This window comes from Halichoerus grypus, chromosome 5 (genome assembly GCF_964656455.1).
Source record: "Halichoerus grypus chromosome 5, mHalGry1.hap1.1, whole genome shotgun sequence".
In the NCBI taxonomy this organism is placed as follows: Eukaryota; Metazoa; Chordata; class Mammalia; order Carnivora; family Phocidae; genus Halichoerus; species Halichoerus grypus.
In genome coordinates, this window is record NC_135716.1 from 63956130 (window position 1) to 63978035 (window position 21906).

A 21906-nucleotide genomic window follows, 5' to 3' on the forward strand; every position below is an offset into this window, starting at 1 on the left:
TTCTCAGGAGTTAGCAAAAAACATTGCAAGAAATCACAAAATAGACATTTCTTAAAGCTAAATAAAAAACAAGTAACTATGAAATACAGCTGAGTTTTAAAATAGGGCATTTTAAGCCAATAAATATGAGTATTTGAATTAAGTAAAGCTGTGGTTTCTCAACTTATTTATTTTTGCTTACAAAAAAAATTATTTTCCTGACTGAACCACTAGGAAAAAATGTTTCGCCTATAGATAACTTACAATAAGCAAGACTGGGATCCAAAGTATTCCTGGCCCCATAAAAATAGTATGCATCATCATAAGGAGTCCGATAGTTAGAAGCTAAAGGTGGTAGTAGGGGAGGAGGAGGCAGAGGTGCAATCCTGTATCAAAGGAAAATTGGAAAAATTTTCTATTTCATTGCAATATTTTAAAATCAAGACATAATTTTTTTGCACAATTTTACTGAAAATCTAATTGCTACTTTAGAAAAGGCCACCATCTTGCTTTGATCTGTCATCAAAAATTAGGATTCAAAAAGTAAAATGTGCTACCAAATTTCAGAATTTAAGTTATAACACTTATATAAGACAAAAACTTTGAATAATAATTAATTTCTAATTAGTCAGTATATGCCAGTATTGAACAAACATGGTCCCTGTCCCCCACAAATAATACAGAAATAAACAGGCAATTACAACATAGCATGTAAGTGAAACAATACAAATAGATACATGGTGCTGTAGAAATTTGGAACAGGGACATTTAAATCACATAGGGGAAAGGAGGAAAGAAGAAGTAAGGCTTTCTAGAAAAGACAATGCTTCAGCCATGTTGCTGGAGTCACAAAGAGAAGGATAGTGCAGGAAGAAAAGGCAAAGAGGTATAAATGGGATTATAAACGGTTCCATTTGACTGGGGGGAAAGAGTGTATTTTTTTAACTCTAAAATAATTTATTGTTCTTTCAAAGGAAGTTAACCATAATGTGAAAGAGAGGCCACTTATATATCAACAGTAAAGTCTGGACATAATGTTTTGTCTTTCATAAAGTTCTAACTTTCAAAAACCTCTACTTCAGCACTTCATTGCTGATTAGGAAATACCTCTCTATCTGCACCAAGGCAATATTTTCCAATAGTAAAAATGGAAAAGGCAAATTCCTTTAAATGACCAGAAAGAGAAAAGGGGGCATCCTAGAGTGTCTTCCCTTTTGAGTGTATCTTAACAGGTTATCCCTTGTTGAATACTTCAAAATAATTTCGAAGAGCTGAGAAGGCATTCAGGTTCTCTCCCATCATTGATATTTTTCACACTTACTGGTCACTTAGTGTGTCTACTAACCTTACTATCCACACTGCATAGATACATCAACAAAGCAGTTGAGAAACTGCTATGAAAGGGAACTGTCAATATCATTGTATCTTAAATTTGTATAGACATTTACATAGAATTTGATCTTCACGACAACTCTGTTTAGTGTAGGTAAGGAAAAAAGACTACTATTTCACTTGTACAAATGAGAAAACTGAAGTTTAATAAAGGTGTAGTATTCCCGAAATGCAGACAGTGGAGCCAACCATTTTCATCCCTAAACCAACGTGGAGACCATCATACCATGCTCTGTAATTTTGATCCCACCTAGTGTTTTGAGTCAGGAAATCATCAGTAGAAACAAACAAAACACCTAATAAACACAGTACACACAGTGCTACAATTTGTTAGTAGTAAATAAAAAATAAGGCCAAGTCCTACTGAAAGAAAGTACAGCACAGAAAATATCGATGTTAAATAAGAAAACCACCTAATTAAACACACTCCTATGATTAATACATTAATAATAAGCAAAAAAGAAGCTCAGATCCTACTAAGGGAAGAAAGCGCAGCCCAGAAAAATATCAATGTTAACAAGAGAATTTTCTTTATGTATAGTCTAGTACAACCTGATGCCTTTTACCTATAAAAATCAAATCCTTACCCTAATACCTAAGTTATAGGTTTTATAATCTCAACACTTTTTATTTCAGGTATGTGAGTTGCATAGCCTGTAAGTAATCACAGAGAAAGAGTTGAAGGAAACAGAAGTTAAAATAAAGTAATATATACAAAAGAACCACATGAGAAATTTTTTTCTGCTTAAACTGAAAGAAGTAATCAGTGTTTGCCAAGTGGAAATTACAAAATTGAAGAAAATGTATAGTTTTTATATGTTAAAAGTTTTTAATAATAGATATTCCAAAATGTAACCTAAAACTAAATACTAAATGTAGTTAGTTATGCATTCTAAAACTATTACAGCATCTTTAAACAATAAAAGAACGTTATAAGGATTTCCCTTGTTTTTATAAGAGAAAAGACCAACAACACAAACAAATTTCAAGAGAAATTCTTTCATAGAAGCTGTTAATCATACAAAAATCTCTGAAGGACAACTTTATTTGCTTCAGCAAATCCTTCTAAACATGAAATATAATGATACCTTACCTAATTCCCAAACACAAAACATTTTAAACAAGCACCTGGGAGGCACCATTTCACCAAGGGTGCAGCTGGGTCCACTGTGCAAATCTTCATTTTGAGATGGGATGGAGTGAACTGATGGGATGGGTGGGGCAGATGGGGCAGATAAAGGAGGGAGAGGTGTCTGGAAAGCTACTCTGGGTCTTTCAGGTGGTATCGTCTCTTCAAAATGTCTTGGTGCCACACTAAACTGCTTTAGTCTATCAGGCTAAAATAAAGAAAAAAAAATGTTTGTTACATGTAATCATAAATTTAAAGGTAGAAATTTAAAGGTGGAAGGGACCTCAAAAGACTCTCTACCCCAGACTACAAACAAGCACTTAAGTTAGTCACAGAATAAAAGAATTTTATAGCTATAAAAGACTTTGAGGATCTAATCCTTATTTTACAAATGGGGTAAATGAGGCTCCCTGAAAGTACATAAATGACCTAAGGTCTCACCATTAATAAATAATCAAACAAAAACTAGAGCCAGATATTAATTCCAAATACAAAACTCTATTATACTATAACACTGTGCTAGTTCTCTATCCAACTGCCATTTCTGACATCAAGTATTCTCTAGAATGGTCAGCAAATGTTTCCTGTAAAGAGCCAGATAGTAAATATATCAGGCTTTGCAGAGCATGCAGTTCCTTCAGCACTACTCAACTCAACCACAGCACTAAAGTAGCCCAAAACAATATGTAAATAATGAGTGAGGATATGCTGCAATAGAACTTTATTTACAAAAATAGGCCATAGGCTATAGTTCCTAACCCCTGTTTTAGAACATCATTTATGTATTCTTTTCTAAAATTTGACATCAAAAGTAAACCCAAAAGTAATGGTCTATTATAGTTAATGTTTTTATTTATTTATTCTCATAAACCAACTTGACACTCTAAAGGTTGTTTCATTCAAATATAAATAAGAATGTCCATCAAATACTAATGTAATTATAAATTAAATGTTTAACATACTACCATATTACATTAAAAAGTTCAAGATTTATTTAAAAGAAAGTTTTTGACTGTGAAAACTATTTCAAAGGTATTCACTGATAGAGGAAAATACATTTAGCTTTGGAATTATCCTTTCTTCCCCACCATGTTTAATTCCTTAGGAATGATTTCTCAGATTAATCTAATAGTTTTATTCTATGAGCAGTCAAAAAGCAAATTAGGAGTGATATTAGTACAGTATTAAACTTCTTTAAATGGACAACCCAAGGATATATACTCAGCATTGGTAAAAGTGTATTAAAAGTTGCCTATAGTTGAATAATTTTAAGTTGCTCTATTCTTTTCAAGAATGAACTTTTTAATGAAATTAAAGCTTCTTTTTTTTTTTTTTTTTTTTTTAAGATTTTATTTATTTATTTGACAGAGAGAGAGACAGCGAGAGCAGGAACACAGCAGGGGGAGTGGGAGAGGGAGAAGCAGGCTTCCCGTCGAGCAGGGAGCCCGATGTGGGACTCGATCCCAGGACCCTGGGATCATGACCTGAGCCGAAGGCAGACGCTTAACGACTGAGCCACCCAGGCGCCCTGAAATTAAAGCTTCTTAGTCATCAAAGACAAAAACTTCCCTTAGCAAATAAATTCAACATATCCCACTACAGAAAAAGCATATTTTGACAAGAACAATAAATTATTACCTCCTCCTTACTAACTGCAATGATGTGAGTAATTCATTCCACTTAATGAGAATTGCAAAATTAAAAACAAGATTATGTCTCTAGTTTTATAGTAAATAAAAATTACTAAAATGCTTAAACATTAGACTCAAAGATTTCAGCTTCTTTAGAAATCATTCTAATATAAGAAGAGTGGTAAGATAAACTCAAGAAAAATACTAACATCTATTGTAAATTAAACTGAGATAACTTTCTCTTGGATAGTGCATGTGAACAAAGTAGAAAGAACTAATTTAAAACAAACTAAAAAAAATGATGCACATATGAAAAAGGAAAAATTATCTTAGAGGAATAAACAAGAGTTAGAACTTATGTTTTATGAGAACTGAACTTATTAATACTCAAATTGGTCTACCATTATATTTCCCCCAATACCTTCTATCACCACCTGCCACCACCATTGAAGCTTATTTAAATGAAAGAGTAAACATTAAAAGATGCCAGAAACACTTACCGATTTCTCAGGGTCTCGGACTCCAGAAGCTGCAACACTGAGTTCCATATCTTTTTCTCTGAACAAAATTAAAATTCTGTGTATTAAACAGTTATAGTAAACACTATCAAAATCATAATCATTACTAAAACAAACTTAAACACAGAGTCCATGTAATAACATCTTCAAGTACAAGTAATTCCTTTAACTGACAAAAAAGCCTTAAATAATTCTAAAAACTAAATTTTTGATTTGGTGCAAAGTAAACTAGATTTCACATGTAAATTGACTTACAGTAAGTCTTAAAACCAGTACCTGGAGGACTTCAAAGCCTCAGTAATTCGCACAGAATAAATTACAGAAGTAAAGCAAAATCTTTACCTTGTGAAACAAAAATGTTTAGGGTACATGTATGTTTTGTTGGAAAAGGAAGGGTAAAAAAATTAAAAATTAATACCATATTTTTTAAGTTTATTTAAACAGAGTGTTGTTGTTTTTTTTAAATTTTATTATGTTATGTTAGTCACCATACAATACATCATTGGTTTTTGATGTGGTGATCCACGATCCACTGTTTTCGTATAACACCCAGTGCTCCATGCAGTACGTGCCCTCCTTAATACCCATCACCCGGCTAACCAATCCCCCCTCCCCCCTCCCCTCTAAAACCCTGTTTGTTTCTCAGAGTCCATAGTCTCTCATGGTTCATCTCTCCCTCCAACTCCCCCCACCCATTTTTCCCTTCCTTCTCCTAATGTCCTCCATGTTATTCCTTATGTTCCACAAATAAGTGAAACCATATGATAATTGACTTTCTCTGCTTGACTTATTGCACTTAGCATAATCTCCTCCAGTCCCATCCATGTTGATGTAAAAGTTGGGTATTCATCTTTTCTGATGGCTGAGTAATATTCCATTGTATATATGGACCACATCTTCTTTATCCATTCATCTGTTGAAGGGCATCTCGGCTCTTTCCAGTTTGGCTATTGCAGACATTGCTGCTATGAACATCGGGGTGCATGTGGCCCTTCTTTTCACTACATCTGTGTCTTTGGGGTAAATACCCAGGAGTGCAACTGCTGGGTCATAAGGTAGCTCTATTTTTAAATTTTTGAGGAACCTCCACACTGTTTTCCAAAGTGGCTGTACCAACTTGCATTCCCACCAACAGTGTAAGAGGGTTCCCCTTTCTCCACAACCTCTCCAACATCTGTTGTTTCTTTCCCTGTCCATTTTGGCCATTCTAACTGGTGTAAGGTGGTATCTCAGTGTGGTTTTGATTTGGATTTCCCTGATGGCTAATGATGATGAACATTTTTTCATGTGTCTGTTAGCCATTTGTATGTCTTCTTCAGAGAAGTGTCTTTTCATATCTTCTGCCCACTTTTTGACTTGAGTATTTGTTTTTTGGGTGTTGAGTTTGAGAAGTTCTTTATAGATCTTGGATACCAGCCCTTTATCTGTAGTGTCATTTGCAAATATCTTCTCCCATTCTGTGGGTTGCCTCTTTGTTTTGTTGACTGTTTCCTTTGCTGTGCAGAAGCTTTTTATCTTGATGAAGTCCCAAAAGTTCATTTTTGCTTTTGTTTCACTAGCTTTTGGAGATGTATCTTGAAAGAAGTTGCTGTGGCCGATGTCAAAGAGGTTACTGCCTATGTTCTCCTCTAGGATTTTGATGGATTCCTATCTCACATTGAGGTCTTTCATCCACTTTGAGTTTATCTTTGTGAATGGTGTTAGAGAATGGTCGAGTTTCATTCTTCTGCATGTGGCTGTCCAATTTTCCCAGCACCATTTATTGAAGAGACTCTTTTTTCCATTGCATGTTTTTTCCTGCTTTGTCAAAGATTATTTGACCATAGAGTTGAGGGTCCATATCTGGGTTCGCTATTCTGTTCCATTGGTCTATATGTCTGTTTTTGTGCCAGTACCATGCTGTCTTGGTGATCACTGCTTTGTAATATAGCTTGAAATCGGGCAACGTGATGCCCCCAGCTTTGTTTTTCTTTTTCAACATTTCCTTGGCGATTCGGGGTCTTTTCTGATTCCATACAAATTTTAGGATTTATTTAAACAGAGTTTTTAAGAAAATGATGTTACCAAAAAAATAAAAATGATGTTAAAAATGACTAATATAAGACAATAGATACTGGCTTTCTCTAACATAGAGGAAAAAAGGCAAAACTAAAAGTTAATAGTAGGCCTCAAATTCTCTAGAAACAAGATATCTATTCCTAATTGTAAACTATAATTACTATTTCACAAGTATTTCTACAAGAAAGATTATAAACACTGAGAGTCGTACATAATATAAATATCTGTGATTTATCATGATTATTTTTTATATTGTATTTATGGGTGTGCTTATCATTTCACGTTGTTGTAAGACAAAATACTTCTATTTCATATTCGGTACTACTTATGAGGTAATACAGTGGGGATGTAGATAACATTAAATGCTACTCTAAATCAAAAACTGAAGAAATTATTGAAGGTATATAAAAGGCCTGTTAGAGAACATACACAGAGTCTCATCTATTACCTACATGACACAATAAATGAACACTCATATAGTATTTGTTTTATTACCCTAGCTGATATACAATATAGAGGCTGAAATAAAAGTGACTTACAAACACATAATCATCTTAGGAAAAATATCCCCTTATTTTACTATGTAATTGTTATCACCATGTCATTTTACACAAAAGCATTTCTTTAAAGATTTTGTTTATTTATTTTAGAGAGAGGGAGAAAGAGCACATGCGAGCAGGGGGGCAGGGGTGGGAGGAGAGAGAACCTCAAAAGGCCTCCGCGGGGCTAACACATGACCCAAGATCACAACCAGAACTGAAATCAAGAGTCGGATGCCCAAATGACTGAGCCACCCAGGCACCCTACACAAATGCATTTTAAGTTCAAAACATCTTTTTTAAATGCAAACCTTTCATTACCGTCTCTTGTTCTTCTGTTGTTCAGCCATTTGTTCCAACAGTTCTAGTCTATATTTCTCTTTCCTTTTCTGAATAAGTTCTCGATCTTCACTTCCTAGAAAGTGGTAAGGAAAAAAATGGTTTTAACTCTTAAGCAACATCTGCAACTGGAAACTCGAATTTTTAAAAACCTCCATTTTTAGTTATATCAAAGAGTAATTAACTGCATATGCAGAAAATATAAAAGGTAAAATTGTATATTACCTCTTCAATTAATTTCATAATTTATGAATATCTTCTATTTGTCAATCACAAGACACATTACGCTTTCCCAAATCTCTAAACTTAGTCAAAAACCTTAAATAATACTCTAGGGGTGCTTGTGTGGCTCAGTCAGTTAAGCGTCTGACTCTTGATTTCAGCTCAGGTCATGACCTCAGGGTCGTGGGATCCAGCCCTGCATGGGGCACCGCACTGAGCGTGGAGCCTGCTTGGGATTCCCTCTGCCCCTCCCCACCTCCTGCATGCACACTTGCTCTGTCTCTAAAAAAATTTAAAAATTAAAAATTTTTTTAAAAAGAGAATACTCTAATAATCCCCATCCCCATTTTTCTAATAATTGGGATAATATCACCACTAATAACCTCTACAAGCCCCTTAAATTTAACAACTGTGTCCAAAACGAACATTTCAAAAGCAATTGCTCTACTTTGTTTTCTGTTAACTCAAGCCTCAAAACCTCATATAACTTTAAATGCTCATTATCTCTTATTCACTTCATATGCAGATCCTCTTTCTAGTCTCACCACCTTTAACCTTGAATAGGACCTGTCTACATTTCACCTATATTGCAGCAATAACCTCCTAATCAGTCTCCCCATTCCCCCTCTCTGCTCCAATACACCCAGCATACTTAATGTACGATTAACTGTCTTAAAACACAACACTAATTATCCTTGCACCCTGCCCAAAGAACTTCAGTGGTTACCTCAGTTCTATAGAAAAAAATATAAACCTCTCACCTGGGTATCATCCGAAAACCGAGTTGTGCAAACATTTCAGATCCACATTAGATCATTATTACTGCCCTTTTTTTTTTTTTAACTTACAGGTGATTTAGTGATTACTGTGATTTTTTTTTTAGACTACAGTTGACAATGTTACATTAGTTCCAGGTGTACAACACTGATTCAACAAGTCTTCACATTATGCTATGCTCACCAGGAGTGTAGCTATCATCTGTAACCACATAATGTTTTTATAGCTTCATTGACTACATTCCTTATACTGTGCCTTTTATTCCCATGACTTATTCATTCCATACCTGAAAGTCTGTATCTCCCACTGCCCTTCATCCCTTTTGCCTATCCTCCCACCCTGTTCCCCTCTGGCAACCATCATATTGTTCTTTATATTTATAGGTCTGATTCCACATTTTTGTTTATTTTTTTTTTTAGATTCCACATACTAGTGAAATCATATGGTAGTCATCTTTCTCTGACTTATTTCACTTAAGCTTGATACCATCTAGGTCCACCCATGTTGTTGCAAATGGCACACTCATCCTTTTCATGGCTGTGTAATATTCCATTATCTGTATATACCACTTCTTCATTATCCATTTGTCAACTGATGGACACTTAAGTTTCTTCCATATCTTGGCTATTGTAAATAATACTGCAGTAAACATAGGGGTACATATATCTTTCTAAATTAGTGTTTTCATTAAAAAAAAAAAAAAAAAAAAATTAGTGTTTTCATTTTCTAGGGGTAAATACCCACTAGTGGAATTATTGGATCATATGGTCATTTCTATTTTTAATTTCTTGAGGAATCTCCATACTGTTTTCCACAGTGGCTATACCAATTTGTATTCCCACCAACAGTATTTGAGAGTTCTTTTTTCTCTATATCCTCACTGATATGTTATTTCTTTTCTTTTTTCATTTTAGACATCTGACGAGTATAAGATCTCATTGTAGTTTTGATTTGTATTTCTCTGATTAGTGGTATCGAGCATCTTTTCATGTGTCTGTTGGTCATCTGTATGTCTTCTTCGGAAAAAATATCTATTCAGGTCCTCTGCCCATTTTTAATCTTTTTTTTTTTGGGGGTGTTGAGTTGTATAGGTACTTTATATATTGTGGATATTAACCACTTATTGGACATATCATTTGCAAATATCTTCTATTCAGTAGGTTGCCTTTTCATTTTGTGGATGGTTTCCATTGCTGTGCAAAAGTTTTTATTTTGGTGTAGTTCCAACAGTTTATTTTTGCTTTTGTTTCCCTTGCCTTAGGACACATTTCTAGAAAGATGTTGCTACATTTAATGTCGGAGAAAAAAGTACTGCTTGTGTTCTCTTCTAGGATTTTTATGGTTTCAGGTCTCACACTCAAGTCTTTAATCCATTTTGAGTTTATTTTTGTGTATGGTGTAAGAAAGTGGTCCAGTTCCATTCTTTTACATGTAGCTGTGCAGTTTTCCTAGCACCATTTATTAAAGAGATTGTCTTAAAAAAATAAAAATAAAAAATAAACTGTCTTTTCCCATTGTATGTTCTTGCCTTCTTTGTCATAGATTAATTGACTATATAAGTGTGGGTTTATTTCTGGGCTCTTTATTCTGTTCCATTGATTTCTGTGTCCATTTTTATGCCAGTACCACACTATTTTGATTACTACAGCTTTGTGGGCCTATCTTGAAATTTGGAATTGTGATACCTCCAGTGTTTTCTTTCTCAAAATTTCTTTGGCTATTCTGGGTCTTTTGTAGTTCACTACAATTTTTAGTATTATTTTTTCTGGTTTTGTAAAAAATTCTATTGATATTTTGCTGGAATTGCACTGAATCTGTAGATTGCTGTGGGTAGTATGGACATTTTAATAATACTAATTCTTCTACTGGTGCCTGGGTGGTTCAGTCAGCTGAGCATCCAACTCTTGGTTTCAGCTCAGGACATGATCTCAGGGTTGTGGGATCAAGTCCCACATGGGGCTTCACACTCAGTGCAGAGTCTGCTTGAAATTCTTTTCCTCTTCCTCTCCTCCCCCTCGGCCCCTCTTCGTGCCTGCACACTTGTGCGTGCTCTCTCTCTCTCTCCCCCCACCCATCCCGTGTCTAAAATAAATAAATAAAATCTTTTAAGAAAAATACTAATTCTTTAATTCATGAGCATGGAGTATCTTTCCATTTGTTTGTGTCCCCCTCAATTTCTTTCATCAATGTTATCATTGTATATCTTAATGACACAAAATAACCTCCTAATCTAGACATGCATCATCTGAACACCACACAATCACTGGATATCAAAAATGCAACTGAACCAGCAATTTCTCTACTACCTTAATCATTAGTCTCCCTACCATCAGGGAACATAGAGCATCTAAGTGTGCCCATTAAGCATAGATGTCAGCAACAGTGAAGCTCTCATAGGAGTAACATGAATTACATTAAGCTTAATAATGTTTTATGTCAAAGTAGACTGATCCATTCTGCTTCTGATCATGACAGAGTAATAAACACAGAATTTAACCTCCCACCATAAAAAGAAAATAATAAAAGTAGGCAAAATATGAAATAAGTGTTTTTCAGACACTGGACAACAGGTAGCACAGGACTATAATAACTGAGAGTAGGAAAATTAATGAGGTGAGCCCTTTTAAGCACTGCCACTTCTGCCTGAATGCAATTTCCAGACCATGGGTACAGGGAAGGAGAACCAAACAAAGCCAGGAAACTAAGCAAATCAGATAAAGATCAAAATTCAGGAAGGTTAAAATGTCTGGAAGTTTAGGACAAAGATTCAAAAAGAAGCATAAAAAGAGCTTCAGGAAAAAAAAAAAGAGAGAGAGCTTCAGGGGCACCTAGGTGGCTCAGTCGGTTAAGCGTCTGACTCTTGATCTCAGGGTCATGAGTTCAAGCCCCACGTTTGGCTCCACTCTGGGCATGGAGCCTACTTAAAAAAAAAAAAAAATCTGTGGCAGGGACCCTTCAGACTTTACTGTGCACTGTCTATAAATGGGCAGGATAAAATTCCATTAGGCTGGACAAAAAGCTATGGAGAACACAAACTGAAAAATTCTCGGACATCCTCAAAATAGAGAGAAATTCCAGCTTCAGCCAGCTGTAGGAGTTCTCAGTGGTCTCCTAGGGTATTCAAGGAAGACACCCCCAGAAAGGTCATCTGATACTAATAGGGACTGTCCCTATGAAGAAGGCTACTCTAAGATGTCCCTAGCAAAGCTTAAAATAAGAAAAGATTAGTTCTTAAGTATCAGAAAAATGTGACTGTGGTAGGCAAAATTCTAAGACAGACCCCATGTTCCCTGCCTTCTGGTGCTGATTCCCGGTATACACCTCTCCCCTTGGGTAAAGGCAGGACCTATGACTTGCTTCCAGCCAACAGAATATGGCAAAGGTGAAAGGAATTTGCTGATGTGGTTAGGGTACCAATTCCAGATCAAAATTCAAGTCTGAATTAATCAAAAGGGAGATTATCTTGGGTGGGCCTCATATAATCAGGCAAAAGCCCTCCCTGAGTTTAAAGATTCTCCCTACTGGCATAAGTTAGCAGCCATGGTAAGGAAGCCCACATGGCAAGAAACAATGGATGGCCTCTAAGAACTGTGTGCAGTCTCCACTTAACATCCAGTAAGAAACCAGGGCCCTTAGTTATTGAATTCTGCCAATAATGTGAATGGGCTTAGAAGGAGATTCTACCCCAGTCAAGATTCAAATAAAAACAGCCTGATTGACACCTTGAGGTCGTCAGTTCAAGCCTCATGTTGGGCATGGAGTTCACTTTAAAAAAATCAACTGGATTTAATAAAACTTAAAAATACAGAAGTATATTTTTAAAAGATAGATTTATTTATTTATTTATTTATTTATTTATTTGAGAGAGAGAGAGAGAGAGGGAGACTCTCAAGCAGGGGGAGGGGGAGGGGTTGAGGGAGAGGAAGAGAGAGAATCCACAAGGAGACTCCCCATCTGAGCGTGGAGCCTGACACAGGGCTTGATCCCAGCACTCTGAGATCATGACCTGAACCAAAACCAAGAGTTAGCCATTCAACTAACTGAGCCACCCAGGTCCGCCCCCTACCTTTTTTTTTTTAAGATTTATTAAAAATTATACATATTTTTTAAAAATAGGAACATATTGAGGAAGAAATCGAAGCTGATATTAAAAAAATGGGGAGTTCTGCTTCTACTTAGCAGACAGCTACAACAAAACACTGCTCAAACCCTACAATGGAGAAAAAGCTCATCATCTATAAAACTGTAACTTTTAAAAAGTCCATCAGAGTTGAGGTTATAAGCAACCAGATAAAGTGAATTCCAAAAGTTATAAAAACCAATCCAAAGAGAGAAGGGATAATCCAAATTGTTTTACCTTTCCTAGAGTATGGAGAAGTAGGTGGCTGCCTTAAAAGGAGGTAGGAATAGCTGCAATGTTGTTGAATTCTTAAAGGCTTTCAGTGGGCTAGAGTAACAACGTAGATTCTCCGGAAAACCCAGACACAAGAGGAATTTACACTCACTTCTCCACCTCCATCAGATGTTTATGATAGAAATTGGAGATAGGACAACATGAGACAAAGGGACCATTCTGAGGCCAAATAATACTGCATGCCTTCCAGATCCTTCTTTCATACAAAACAATGGCCATAATCTACTGGTTGAAGAGCAGAAAACCTGCTGGACCCAGCATTCTGCACTTATATAAGGTGAGGTCCTGTTACTGTTAGGGGAAGGGCAGGAAATTCTCACACAAGACCCTCCACAAACACAAAGGAAGAGTTTGGCTACCACTCTGGGAAGCATCAGGAACACTAAAAGAGACTCATTTCTGAGAACCAGATGCAGAGGATCAGCTTTGCACCAAAGAAAAAGCAACAGCAATCACTCTGTCAGAGTCAAGCAGGTCCTGCTGAAAACTGAAGAGGTGCAGTCACACTAAGAAAATCCCTCCAGCACCTCAGGCCCCACACTAAGAACAAGGTAGTCAGAGAATTTAAAACTTATTTCTAAACAAGTGGTAGAAGAGTTGAAAATCATTAAATATGCACAAGACATGAACATCACTACCAACCAACTGATCTACTTGACATTTATAAACCACTACATTCAACAACCATACAATACACATTCTTTCAATTACAAGCTAAAAATTCACCAAGATAAACTATATTCTGAGACATTAAAAATATTTTTTAAATTCAAATTTGAAATAATTGAAATTATACAAACTTTTTTCAGACCATATGGGAATTAAACTAGCAGTCAGTAATAAAAAGACAGGAGGAAAATCCCCAAATACTTGAAAATTTAAAAGCGTACTTCTAAATAATCCATGATTCTTTTATAAACCCCACAATATATTGTTATTTTTGCTCTAAGTAGTCATTGTCTTAATTTTTAAAATAAAGCAAAAGGCTCCAAATTAGGTCCTTGGGGCAAAATTATAGGAAGACAAATTTCAGTTCAATTGAAATAAGAATTTTATAACAATCTGATAATGCTACCTCTGGAGTTCCCTGTGGGTCCATACACATATTGGCTGGGGAAAAAAAAAAAACCCATGAGATAAATCACTGGATTAAATGACTTTAAATGGCTTATTCCAAGCATTAGAGTCTATTATCTCACCAAATATTCATCCATAACTCCTGGATTGCAGTAATGGTAAATTTATGCCATTCAAGCTTAAAATTTTAGGGTAGAGTAATCCATTTATTGATAAAATTATTTGTCAGGGGACTCTGAACAAAGAAAGCCATTTCTCCAATTTTTCATGTTTAACAAGATACATCATAAGAATGAAGCCTTTACTCTGACTTACTGATAGGTTAAACTGGTAAATTCTCACTTAAAGACATTACATTAGAATAAAACTCTAGGGGCGCCTGGGTGACTTGGTTGAGCAGCTGACTCTTGATTTTGGCTCAGGTCATGATCTTGGGATTGAGTCCCACATCAGGCTCTGATCGTGTTCTCTCCCTGTCTCTCAATAAATAAATCTTAAAAAAAAAATAAATAAAACTCTAGTTGCTATGCCCTATTTTCTCACAATAGCCATTTCAAGGAAACAAAGATCTGAAAATATCATGCAATTAAATATCTCTAAGCCAAGATTTAAAATTACTGACTGCTTTCAGGTTGAATGAATCTAAACTTGTATCCAATTTCCTCACATACTTCACCTGAAACCTAATTTCAGGTCATTTTTTCCTAAGTTTTTACACAGAAAACAGACCACTTTTCTATTTAAAGTTATACATAGGAAATAAGTAAGGTTCTCTCTTCACACTGTTTCTGAAATTATGACAAGTAGCAAATCAACGTTCTTATATTAACCAGTGACCTTCATTTCTGATAAAATAAATAGAGAATCTGGATTATGATCATGATTTGAACAAAACACCTTCTCAGAAACTACCTGGAAAAAACACAGGAAAGATGTTTACCAAGGGATAAAAAGGTTTAGTTCAGGGAAAATAAACTTAAAATGTAAGGCAGTTCTATACTAGCTAAAGAAGAAAAAGAAGAAGAATGAAGAAAAACTATTGCATATTAAAACAGAATATAAGAAATAGTCACACTACAACAAAGTTACTGAAATTAATATTGCATTTATCATCTATAGAAAGCTCATCACTAAATAAAGTTATTCCACTTTAAAATTATAATCGGAGCTATACAATACACATTAAATGTTTAGCATAGAGTCTATCACAAAGTAAGCACTAGATAAGAGTTTTCTATTATTAGTTACAGTAGTATTAATGACAACACTGAGTTCTCACTAAAGACCTTTTCTGTAACAGTCTGCAAAAGTTTAATCAACTGGAAGTTTTGTACATACCAAAGAGCATTCCTGCAAAAGGACTACAGATCTCTCGGTTAGATTTGGATGGTTCATTGTCTCGAGCACTAAAACAAAAAACAAAAAGAATTAGAACCCAAATGATTTTCAGGTAACAAAAATTTAGAGTAAATTGAAGGTGTGAGTTATGGGCCTTTCAAAGTACTATGGACACTATTTTTAAAGTCGGAGTAAAATCATAGCATTTTTTCTCTTTATACAGTGGGACCTCGATATATTCACGCTCTATAAATATATAACCGTTTTCTTCAGCTTGCATCAATGGCTCCACAGAGTCCCAATAAACCCCTTTTTCATAAGAACAGTTAATCCAGTTAGGAAAAAGAATATTAATACACATAAATCCTAAAAAAAGAAGAGAAAGGAGATACCCATTCACACATTTGAAAAAGATCATCTCTTAAAAACTCCTTCCTTAAAATATAGAAATAAGGGGGGGGAAAAAAAGACAACTCCCTCAAAGGAAACCTAATCAGACCCAACAGCAAATTATCTTATCTCAAGCACTTCTATATATTACTTTACTTCAGAGAAAATAGACACCTTTCCTGATATATGACATTATTATCTTCAATATACACTATAGATTCGGAACCGTTTATACTTCTGTACAATATAAGAAAGCCACCAAAATGATAAAAACTATCAACAGAAAGAGAACATGAATATAAAGTACATATAATTTGTTCTTTTCATCATGACAGAATTATTATGAGTACTAATTCTACAAAGTAAGCATAAAAGTTACCTACTCAATAAGCTGAAAATAAATTTTTTTTTTTCCAAAGGAAAACTCACATTGCAGGAATATTTTCAATTTATTTCCACTTAAGTTATATCACTCCCGTAACTCTATTTTATTGATTTTTTAGTCCATTAAACTACATGCTTATTTCTCCTTTCATTATTTCAAACAAATTTATATATACTTTACAATTATAGGGACTTATTTGGAACACCTTGGCACACTTATAATCAAAACTTGCTGTTCAAAAGAATGCTGTCAAGTACTATAAATTCTCGTTCAACACCATTCTCTCCCCCCTCCTTTTTTCCCTTTAATTCTTTTCTTATTAAATAAGGAGAGCTGTTAACATACTATACCTTTTTACTTATTCAGTAAGCCAGTTTTAGTAGGTACTGTTTCACAGTGTAAGGACTGAAGGGCAGAATTTATATTACATACTATACCTTTTCTTTCCAGCAGATGAAATGCGTATGTTTGACTGTTCTGTGACATCACCACCTTGCTCCATAGGAGGTACATCCCCTCGTCTGTTCCCGTACATCCTTAAAAACACATTAGCTTATAGAGCTTGTTCCACATACAGTGGACCTTCTTATATCTCTTTGGTGTTTTTACATTTGATATTAGAAATGTTAAAGGGAACAAAGAGTTATAATGAAGTTTTACTGCAAACACATTCAAAAATTAATTTGAAGGAGATTTAATTCAAGTATGATTTGCTGGTTAATAAGAGAAACTGAGAGTTTAGATTCAATAGTCTTTAAAACAAAAGGTTATAGATTATTTCAATATAACTTCTAGAAAATTTTAATTTCAAAACTCTGCATATACTAAGACTTTCTTATCATTCATTTAATTCAAAGAATTAATTAGTACCTACTACATGCCAAGTACTATTTTTCCTAGGCACTGGGTATATGAACATGGTCCTTGCCCTCATGAAGATTATTGACAATTTCACAATGAGATCTCTTTTTTAAACAAAATTCATAGATTCTGGAAATTATTTCACGGCATATACAAACCTTTTTAACTTAAAAATATAGCAGCTGTCTTACCAGTAAATTAAACCAAATGTGGCAAGGCACAACATTTGCTAACACTGTAAATCACATGAAAGAATAAATATTAGCAACAGGTAAACGGAAAACATTATAAACAAATAGTCTAATACATTGGTAAAAATGATCACTTTACTCACAAGGTCATGGACAACAAAAAAGAAAGATCAGAATGTTTGTTGTTTTTTTTTCCTTAAAAATCCTTATCAGAAAATAATCTTAAAATTTTTTCAATTAATCTTTTTTTTTTCCACTTGGCAAACATTGATTTCTTTAGCATAATTCCTCATACCAGAGAAACCAACATGACTTTTCACACCAACATTTATCAGCATCCATGAAAATCAGCATTTCACAAGTCATATTTCTTCATGTGGCTGTTAAAAAACTATATTTTCTCTCAAAAGGACTATTAGAGAGAAATATGGCTGTTAAAGTATTATTCAATATTGTAGGTGAATTTCATTTTCACATTATGAAAAATGGCAATTTTTAGAAGAAAAACTTCTCATTCTCCACAGAGCTAGCACAGAAGTCTTTCCTCATTTGTGTCCATCACACAAGCCACTGTCAATATTATCTGTGGAGAAAAGACTATCCAGAATTGTAACCTTCACCATATCTGACCTGGCATGACACATAAAATAGCTTCAATTTTTTATCCATATCTAGAACAACAGAACCCTCCACAAGCCCTTTCAAAAAGGAATGTCAACTTATTTCAATTTATCAAAACAGAGCTGGTTTTGTATCTAAAACCTATGTGCTCAAATCTCTGTTTTAAACTGACACATCAGTTTAGTGTCTCTCATTCCCTATTTCTACCACTTAAAGAACTGGTAAATATAAACTCAAATTCAAATTTGTAATTAATAATGCCAAGCAACCAGATTTAGTTATACTTGTCTATATTAAATATGCATGAGCAGGAAAGAGTTAACAGCACAGGCCTAAAATTGCCTATCCTTAGAAATACCTATTTGGAAGGCGGGCCCTTGGCTGGCACCTGGGAACATAGATTTTTTTTGGGGGGGGGGTTCCTACCATTCCCAGGACTGATAAAGAGTCCTCACTGTACCTAAACTGTTTATACAAACAATATAGTTTTTGCTGAACATCTGCTTTCCTTCAAGAAGTTCAGAATTTTCATATATCCTCAAAAAAGGGTGCCTATGTGACCAGCCCCCAATAAAAACACTGGGCACTGACTCTCTAATGACCTTTCCTGGTAGACAACATTTCACCCATGTTGTCACAATTCAATGCTGGAGGAATTAAGCATGTCCTATGTGAATCCCCTAGGACAGAACTCTTGGAAACCTGTGCCAGCTTGCCTTCAGACTTTGTCCAAGCCCCTTTTTCCTTTGCTGATTTTACTTTGTATCCTTTCACTGTAATGAATCATACCCAGGAATATAACTATATATACAGGAAGTCTTATGAGTCCTCCTGATGAATCACCAAACCTGGGGGTGGTCTCCTATGACCCAACAGACAAAAGTAAATGTGTTGATGTGGTAAAGTGGTGCCTCAACAAATCAAAGTTTTCAAATCCGGAGAAACTTAAAGTTACATTTAAATTAAAGTTATATTTTTAAAAACGTATCTTGTGATTAAACCAGAATTAAAGGCTACTTATTATATACAAAAATTCTTTCTAAAATTTATCCAAGAGTGTGTGACTTTCTGCATTTTCAGTTAAGTTCTCTAAAAGCAAACATTTAGACTTGCAATTCTAGCTTATCTTTATGCAGTTGTACCCAAAGTATGCTATATCCAAAGCATCTGTATTAAAAAATGTTTTATAGGTTCTTCAGTATATAAAGCTGTTGTAATAAAGTAAGCACCATAAACACAAAAGGTCATTTTCAAAGTCCATTCTAAATTAAAGAAATTTAAGAAATTATTATGTGTAAAGTCAAGGTCTCATTGCTAAATTCTATAGTAAAATCACAAAGATTTCCTAACGAACCCCTCATAGGGAATACAGCTTCAGGTATACCCTTTCACTAAAGGAAAAAAATTCATTAACAAAACTATAAAAGTCCCCTCTTGTCACTGATAAAAATCAAAATCTTGTCACAATAAAATCAAGACTAGAGAAATGTTTAAGAGGCCAAAGAAAAGGAGAGATAAACATTTCACTAAAAAGGATAAAATAAAATCTTAAGGCATCCTATTTAATTTTATGGAATGACTCATGATATGACTATGCTTACTTTGTTAAATCAATGGAAAATTACTATTTACAGAGTCCATAAACATTTTTTTAAGTTTACTATTATATTAAAAACAAAAGCAAAAAAACTAGAGGGGAACGCAACAAGCCGTGAAGCCAAATTACAGGATGGCAAGTAAACTACCTTATTTCTTATTAAAATATCCCCATAATTATAATGGAATTTCCTTCATTTATTGAACTTTTTTTCGTATTTCTAATAAATTTAGCATTTAATCACTATTAACTATCCCTGTTAGTTCACTTTAACAACTGTTATGGTGGTCTTACAATTTATTTTAGAAACCTTTACTGAGGGGTGCCTGGGTGGCTCAGTCAGTTAAGCGCCCAACTCTTGATTTTGGCTCAGGTCATGATCTCTAGGTCGTGAGATCGAGTCCTGCAGTGGGCTCTGTGCTGCTTAAGATTCTTTCTCTCCCTCTGCCCCTCCCTCGACCCCACACACACTTGTTTGCTCTGTCTCTTTAAAAAATAAAAAAAAAGAAAGAAAGAAGCCTTTACTGAGAAATGAAGTTCTCCAGGAAGACAGGAATTGATGAGAGCCAATAGTGTTTTCATCATTTCTATCTCATCTCTTCAATCGTCCCAACATTAAGGGAGACCAACAAATGGTAATAGCCAAAAGTAATGAACTCACTAAATGTCTAACAACCTGATTCTAATGAAAGTCCAGGAGTTCAACTTGGGTCCAGTTTGTCCCTGAGAAGTCCTTTCTGTTTAACTATAAAGTCAGTACCAGATTAAAACTATCCCTGAGACCCAGAACCAATCTATCCCAATATTCTATGGCTTTAAATCCATAGATTCGCTTACCACACCTCAATCCACTGGTTTTGTCAGAAAGAGACAACCGCAAAAAAGAATTTGCTTTCTTTGACATACCAAATCAGATTTAACTGAAGTAATAAAATAACTGTAAATGGTTTCACCATCCTATCAAAAGAAAAAAAAAAGTTACAGATATGTTAAATGGAAAAAGCTTTTTCTCTATCTCTATTTCCTGGAAGACATGGGTCAGTAACTTTAATTAGATTCAAACCTCACTGCCCAAAGAAACCAGCTATAGGCTAGAGGCCAAGTTTATTCTAAAAATTAACACTGTGTCTAACTTCCAAAAAAATTATTCTCTTACAGAAGAAAAGCAAATTCTCTAAAAGCATAGGTTTTTCCAGCTAATTTAAATATAAATGAACTCCTAAGTGATAATGAATAACTTATCTTTTTTCCTTAACAAACCATAGAATCAAACTACTTCAGAAATAAATTTACAATGTTTATGCTATCAAGAATACCACATCATAAAAATAAAATTTACCATCTGTTGGTCCTAGATTCATAAAGCTCACAGCAAGGAAGAACCAAATTCCTCCTTACTTAAAAAAAATCATCTAATTCATAAAATGGTTACATCACCTTGTTTTCATATTAAGAATTTCTCTAATGTGAATGAATTCTGCTATTAGAGGTACTCTCCTAGATGTTAAAAGAAAAATACTGAGCTGTTAGCCGTGGATCACCATTTTTCTCACTGTTTTCAGTTGTTTCACAATTATATTTGCTTTAATTCAGTAACAGTGTTTTTCTAATACCAAGCCCATCTTTAAAATGGAGAAAAAAGCTAGTATTACAGAGGCCCTTCCAGAAATAAATGAAAATTACTATGTATTAGAAAAAAAGCAGTATTAAATAACTCAAGTTCTAATGAGCCATTTTTCTTCTTTTACATTTTACATATTAAGCATGCACATTTCTTAGAATGTCCCACACTAAGTAAGCATGTGGCTCATCTATGTGGCTAACATACAGATTCTAATTTCAGATGGAATGTTATTTCAGAATTTTATTAAATAACTCTTAAGATTACAAACTAACAAATATCAAGAGTTAAAGAGAATGGAAGTGGTAACTGCATTAATCACATAAAAACTTTTAAAAAGCATTTTTTAAAGCTAAAAGTTTCTTTTACTCATTAACATTGGTTATCAAGTAAACACAGTAAAGTAATATATTAACTTCTACAGGTCAAGTTAATAAATAATAAAGACTAGGATGACCACATTTAAAAAGAACCTACAAATCAAAGTACTATGAAATACACCATTATATTCAACTTCTAAAAGCTCCTAAAACATAAACTTTAGTCAAACTGTAAATATTTATAAATAAATAACACATAAACACACACGCATACACAAAGAATGCAAGTGTAAAGCAAAATGTTAACTACCTTGTTAATTATTTAAAAACACTGGTCAGTGATTAATGATGAGCTCAGAAGTATAACATCATTCCTGGGCTTTAGCTTTCCCATATTTAAAGTGGGCAAAATAGTTCATTAACAAATACATTATCATACATGAAATTGTTTATGGGGTAATTAGAAAAAAAGTAAGACCAAAAATATAAAACTCAAAATTGTTTAAA

The 21906-nt window shown here is 34.3% G+C and overlaps 1 protein-coding gene across 2 annotated transcripts in view; it reads right to left on the bottom strand.

Annotated features, from left to right (window-relative positions):
• Positions 1-21906, bottom strand: part of CSPP1 (centrosome and spindle pole associated protein 1) — a 252250-nt gene that overhangs the window by 87938 nt on the left and 142406 nt on the right. For both annotated transcript variants that reach the window (XM_078072319.1, XM_078072320.1), the window contains 6 exons: positions 16626-16724; positions 15414-15481; positions 7568-7661; positions 4632-4689; positions 2500-2708; positions 244-365 (listed from right to left, as the gene is read on the bottom strand). In XM_078072319.1, coding sequence (XP_077928445.1) covers positions 244-365; positions 2500-2708; positions 4632-4689; positions 7568-7661; positions 15414-15481; positions 16626-16724 — 650 coding nt within the window. The remainder of the gene's footprint in view (positions 1-243; positions 366-2499; positions 2709-4631; positions 4690-7567; positions 7662-15413; positions 15482-16625; positions 16725-21906) is intronic.